This window comes from Myotis yumanensis, unplaced genomic scaffold (genome assembly GCF_028538775.1).
Source record: "Myotis yumanensis isolate MYYU_CA2020_CCGP unplaced genomic scaffold, mMyoYum1.0.hap1 SCAF_10, whole genome shotgun sequence".
NCBI lineage: Eukaryota > Metazoa > Chordata > Mammalia > Chiroptera > Vespertilionidae > Myotis > Myotis yumanensis.
The window spans coordinates 40,057,096-40,063,720 of NW_027223761.1; the positions used below are offsets into that span (position 1 = coordinate 40,057,096).

The 6,625-nt window shown below is 39.1% G+C and overlaps 1 protein-coding gene across 1 annotated transcript; it reads right to left on the reverse strand.

Moving 5' to 3' along the window:
- Nucleotides 1–5,689: 5,689 nt before the first annotated feature.
- LOC139018086 (olfactory receptor 52E4) lies at nt 5,690–6,625 on the reverse strand. The gene has a single exon (XM_070426726.1). It carries the CDS (start codon nt 6,623–6,625, stop codon nt 5,690–5,692), a length of 936 nt encoding a protein of 311 aa, XP_070282827.1.

A 6,625-nucleotide genomic window follows, 5' to 3' on the forward strand; every position in this document is an offset into this window, starting at 1 on the left:
TCCTAGAAACAATGGGGAGAAACAGGGATTTTAAGCTGCAGTGTAGCATGATTGAATTTGCATTTCAAAAATATCACTCTGGCTGCACTGCCAAAAATTATTAAAGGCAGCAAGTGCATTTGTAATCAGATCAGTTAGGTTATCACTGGTGTCCAGGTTGAAGACAATGTTATCTTGCATCATGTTGTTATTGACTGCTTGGAGCAGGTCAACTTTCTAAGTGTTTAATAGCATTAGTTTTCAGAAATACCTACCAAACCTATTTTTCTTCCCCTTCACAACTAATGTGTTAATTAAGATGTTTATAATATTTTATCTAACTTTTTCTATAATTATTTCCTCTTCACCAGTGGACCTCAGTGCTTTTCCTTCGGAAAACATGTGACTGATCAATACAAAGTGGGGCAACAGTAGGTTTACTGTTGTGAGTACGCAGAACAGTTTATTCTTGTATTATTATTTATTAATTATTGTATTATTTTCCATTTGAACAACTGTAGACATACCTTTTCCCCAGCCTGTATAATCCCATTCATAAAATGTGGTTGAGTACTAGTGATTCACACCCTAAGCATTTTTATGTTTAATAAGCTTGTCCATGTATATTTTCTTCTTTTTAAAATATACTTTTTAACTGATTTCAGAGAGGAAGGGAGAGGAAGAGAGAGATAGAAACATCAGTGATAAGAAGGAATCATTGATCAGCTGCCTCCTGCATGCCCCACACTGAGGATCGAGCCCACAACCGGGGCATTCCCCTGACCGGGAATCAAACAGTGACCTCTTGGTTTATAGGTTGACACTCAACCACTGAGTCATGCTGGCTGGGCAACAGCCAATTCTTCCACGTATATTTTCTAAGTTGGCCTTTACCAGGGGGATCTGTACAGAACTAGGGAGGGGGACTAAGGACTTATACATAGTTTGAGAAGTCCTCTGTTAATTCCTTGTGGTGGCACTTGGGGTGGGCAGGGAGGGTGGAGGTTATTAACATGTCTTGATTTTTTATATTGTTACTGCTTCCAATTACTTGCATTTTATTCCTTCTATATTTAGGATCATCTACAAACTTACCACCACTACCACTCTCTGCCCTCATCTGTTATATTATAGAAGTTTCCAGTTATTAATCTTTAATATATATGATAAATATGTATAGAGTACTTACTATCTGCCAAGTACCGCTCCAAATGCAGGCAAGCAGCAAGGATTGAGTCAAAGTCCCCAACCTCATGAAGCCTAAAGTCTAGTCATACGCTAGTATTTTGCTTCTTGGTCTCACACATAGTAACTCTTTCATTTTTTAAATAGTCCTCACAGGGAAACATTTAAAAAGGTGCTTTGGTATTCTAAATATACTACAAATTCAGAATTCTTCTGGTCAATAAGCTTGTTGTCATTGACAAAATGTATTGTCTACCTAGGTCACTGCCTCTGTGGCCACCGCTATCATTACTATGGCCATGGTTGATGTAGTCATCTTTACCTTTTGTTGGTTTAGTCATTTTTTAATGTTTAATAAACTCTCCCATGTATATTTTCTAAGTTAACCTTTACCATAAATCTCCAAGGCTCTCTCTTCCTCTCCCTTTCTGAACCTCTCTCTTCCCTTTCAGACACTCAATTCCCGGGGTACACTGATCTTCTACCAGGGACTGGTTTCTATTCTTTGTAGCAAAAATGGATAAGCTCTTTCTCCAGGTGCTCAGTCTTCCCATCTCTCAACCCTCTGTGTCCCATTTCTAAACATACTGTAACTTCCTCCCACTGGGATGACTGTGTCCAGCGTGAGAAGTTCTCCTCTGAGGTGACAAAAAAGAAGTAAGTAGGGAAGAAAAGGCCTCATTTGTGCTAGCTAATAGGAGTTAGCATTGGTATTTCCCCTCGTGTTTGCAAACAACATTCTTTATTCATATATCTGTATCTACATGGATGTTCCTGGGTTTGTTGATAGCTGTTTATTGTGTTTTACTGTGTGCTTCTGTGTTAGCAAATGACATGCGGTGATAAATTGAGTTATTGTCAACATAACTCCTTTCTCTTTGGCTACATTGCTTGGAGATGGCTCTAGCTAAATACTCTGGCCGATTCACAGGAGCTCCATCACTCACACAAATCACTTTAGTTACTTTCACTGTGAACCCTCTTTCAGCATAACCAGGAGCTGACTCACTTACCTCTGCCCAGCATCTGAGAAATTGTTTGAGAAGAACTGCAATCGGATGCCACAGACTGCAACCTGAATGTGACTGCATTCTCAATAGCCAGGGCCAAGGAGTTATACTGAACTCTAGTCCCCTAGGAAGGATCTCCACACAGTGGGCTGTGTCCCTAGGCCTAAGATAATGAGGCAGAAAATTTCCATATCCCCGAGGATCAAGCTTTATGATTCTGGTCAGAGATACCTTCTGGTTATAGATGATTTGGAATTTGCATCCTGCAGCAAGTATCCTCCCCAAATAAGTCCCAGGAGTCTAGTCAGTCAGAGGCATAATGGCCAATACTTTAAACCTCACTATGGTACCAGGTGAATAGTTATTTATGAAAGGCAGGCAGTGAACACAGGGCAAGAGCACCATAGAAAAACCCCACTATCTCCTCAGAAATATATGTATCTACATATATTTCAGTAAATGGCAGAGCCTGAATTCTAATGTAAGTTTCCAAATCCTGAGCTATCCCTGTTTTAAGAATTGCATTAGATAATTTGTTGTGAGAATATAGTGCTTTGAATATTATGTATAATATTAATAGAAACATGAAGATAAATATAATTACACAAAGGAAAATCAGCTTATCATACATACTAAGAACATGACTTTTTTGTCCACTTATTTGTTCTGTGACCTTGGCCAATTTAATTTACCATTTGAAGCCTTGATTTTTCTTACAGGCAAAATGAGAAAAATTATATTGACTTACTAGAGGCCCGGTGCATGAAATTCATGCATGGGAGGTTTGTGTGTGTCCCTCAGCCCAGCCTGTACCCTCTCCAATCTGGGACATCCCTCTCACAATTCAGGACTGCTCGTCTGCCTGCCTGCCTGATTGCCCCTAACCTCTTCTGCCTGCCAGCCTGATCACCCCCTAACCACTCCCCTGCCAGCCTGATTGATGCCTAACTGCTCCCTTGCCAGCCCAATTGCCCCCAACTCCCCTACCCCGCAGGCCTGGTCACCCCTAACTGCCCTCTCCTGCTGGCCATCTAGTGGCAGCCATCTTGTGTTCACATGGGGATGGCTATCTTTGACCACATGGGGGTGGCCATCTTGTGTGTTGGAGTGATGGACAATTTGCATATTACCTCTTTATTAGATAGAATAGGATTGTTTTTAGTGATATAATAGGATAATGCCTAGAAAGTAGCCAGCAACTGTTTATTATAAATTAAATAATAAGCAAATATCTTCCCTGTGATAATAGCTGAGTGATGTTGAACACATATCTTAACTTCTCTGAGGCTTATGTTACTCCTATAGATTCAAAAGGCTAATGAAAATGACCATACACATTTTGTATGTTCCCCTCCACCTCAAATTAAGTGAGATAATGCATTTAACTGAAATAGCAGCATTTGAAAACAGATCCAAACTATTATTAAAATGGATATCACCTTTATTACTTATATGAAACAGATGTGTTTTTTTGGTGTTGATTTTGAATAGAAAAACTCTAGTTACTTTTTAGTTCACTAGATTGCTCATATAAACAATTTATTTGTTTAAGAAATGTATTTAATTTCACCACTAGATGTCAGTAATGCTCATATGACAAGCAAATATTCCTTGACCCAACTTACATTTACTAAGCTTCTCCCATGAGTTAGATAACACACTAATTCGGTGCTCAATGAATATAAGCTAAATCAATACAAGTGTGCTTATCATTTTAGCATTTTATGTAATGGTCAAATCTTCTACATTCTTGAACAAATAACAGAAGATCTCATGTGAGCTATCAGGAATGGCTAACTTAAGTTTTCAAGATATTTTGCATATATATCTTTATGTATATAACTTCAAAGTTAATAACCATCTTCTCTCCAGGGAGCCTTGATTTGTTTTGTAATAAATGAATTGAAAGAAAAAAACATCAATGCTTCTTCTTAATTATTTATAATACTAGAGGCCTGGTGCTTGAAATTCGTGAACTGGGGGGCGGGGGGAATCCCCTTAGCCCAGCCTGTGCCCTCTTGCAGTGGGACCCCTCAGGGGATGTCTGACTGATGGCTTAGGCCCAGACATACGGCATTTGGACATCCTTAGAACTGCTACAGAGGCAGGAGAGGCTTCCGACACTGCTGCTCTGTACTTGCCAGCTGGCTTCTGCACTCAGCCAGCTTCTGGCTGAGAGGTGTTTCCCCTGTGGGAGTGCACTGACCACCAGGGGGCAGCTCCTGTGTTGAGCGTCTCCCCCCTGGTGGTCAGTGCATGTCATAGCGACCAGTCGTTTTGCAGTTTGGTTGATTTGCATATTAGCCTTTTATTATATAGGATTCTCTACAAAATCTGATATATCTGGCTATACAATTTTGTAACAATGTTTTTAAATTTCATTTTTAGTTAAAGCTTTAGAAAGCTTAATATTTTCCTCAATACCCATAAATCTTATAAAACACATAAAAATACTCCTGGCATACTGGATCCCCCCCCCCCCCCCCCCCTTTATCCTACTTTGGGCCCTAGAGAGAGAATAGTCTAAAATTATGTGAGAATATCTAAGAATACAAACATAGAACATGGATGGCAATTACATGATTATTTTATTCCGTCTTTTAAAAAATTTTAATCCCTAAGGAAAACATGCTAGTTTTGATTTCAAAGTGTATTTGTCCACATGATTTTTAAAAAATACGTATTATTTTAGATAACTGTCTAACAGGATTAAAAGAAATTTAAATCTCTTCTAAGGGAACTCTATGAACAAAAGAGAGACAGTAAGGTGAATAATTATTAGACAACTGTGGCTCTATACTCATTACATATCTTTTCCCACTCTACTACCACTGTATATTATGCCTGGGACCAATATTTTTGTGAGGCCACTGACCATTTGACTAAAAAAATGTATTACAAAATTCATGGATCTATGTGATATTATTAATGGAAACAGACTAATGGGTAAAATAATTATATATTTGATTGTTGTTCAATCACTGTACGTAAAGATTCTTTCTAGTGTTCAGACATTTTTCCTTTTCTGTTTAGTCTCATAAACCATCTCTTTATATTTTTTTATTGTCAAAATAGATCATTTCTAGACATTTCAATTCTGCTACAATAAAACTGTAATTACTTACAATAGCTTTTCAGAATAATATAAATCATCTTGCTTCTAGCATTTCCAGATTCTATTTATTCATTAAGTCAGTGATCCTTCAGGGTCTAAACTGACCTAGAGAAAAGCCATATGGAGAAATGGGGAGAGTTCACACCCTTTTCCACCAGCCATTCTCTTCCCCAAATACTGCTGCCTCTTGAATATCTTCCTTTTCCATTTGTGCAGTTACATGGGGGTGGGTGAGCAGAGTGGGCAGCAAAAGTAACTTTGCTCTATCTGTCAATCCCAAACCACTTTCCATAAAAATGAAAAATCTGGCCACTACTATCCAATATAATAGAAAATTTAAAACAATGCTCAGATTAACCATAGGTAGTATGTGGATATATTTCCCCAATCTTTACAAATATTATTTCTGTATAAATATCTTTACAACCCGCTCTCGAATTTGCTTGGTCCTGATTCCATAAATGACCGGGTTAAGAGCAGGTGGGACAACCACATATACATTAGCCAAAAGAATGTGGATATAATGTGGAATGTTTTGACCAAAGCGGTGTGTCATAAAAGAAAAAAATGCTGGTGTGTAAAAGCACAGCATGACACAGACATGCGAACCGCAGGTATTGAGAGCCTTTAGTTGGGCTTCCTGAGAGGGAATGCGGAAAACAGCTTGAAGGATAAGCACATAAGAAGAGGCAATCAGGATCACATCTACAATGATATTAGAAATCACCATTAGCCCATAGATAATGTTGATCTTGATGGGTGCACAGGCCAGCCTGGCAAGACCCATGTGCTCACAGTATGTGTGAGGGATGATGTAATGTCCACAGAAAGGCAGCCTCAGAATGAGAAACACAAATGGAGTCACAAGGAGAAAATTTCTTCCAACAACAACAGAGAGTAGGATGCTGATTGTTTTATTGGTGAGGATCATTGTATACTGGAGAGGGTTGCAGATGGCAACAAAGCGGTCATAAGCCATGGCCACCAGTAGAACTGTCTCCATGCCTGTAAACATGTGGATAAAGAACATCTGAGCTAGGCAACTACCAAAGCTGATTTCTTGGAGGTTGAACCAGAAGATTCCCAGCATTTTGGGGATGGTAGATGTGGACAGACCCAGGTCAATCATAGACAACATGGCCAGGAAGTAGAACATGGGCTGGTGGAGACTATGTTCAGTCTTGATCACAAAGAGAATGGTGATGTTCCCCACTAGGGCGATCAGGTACACAATACAGAATGGGAAAGCAATCCATATATGCATAGTTTCTAGTCCTGATATTCCTAGCAGGAGAAAGAAGGGGGGATGGAACTGGGTATCATTGAAAGAAGACAT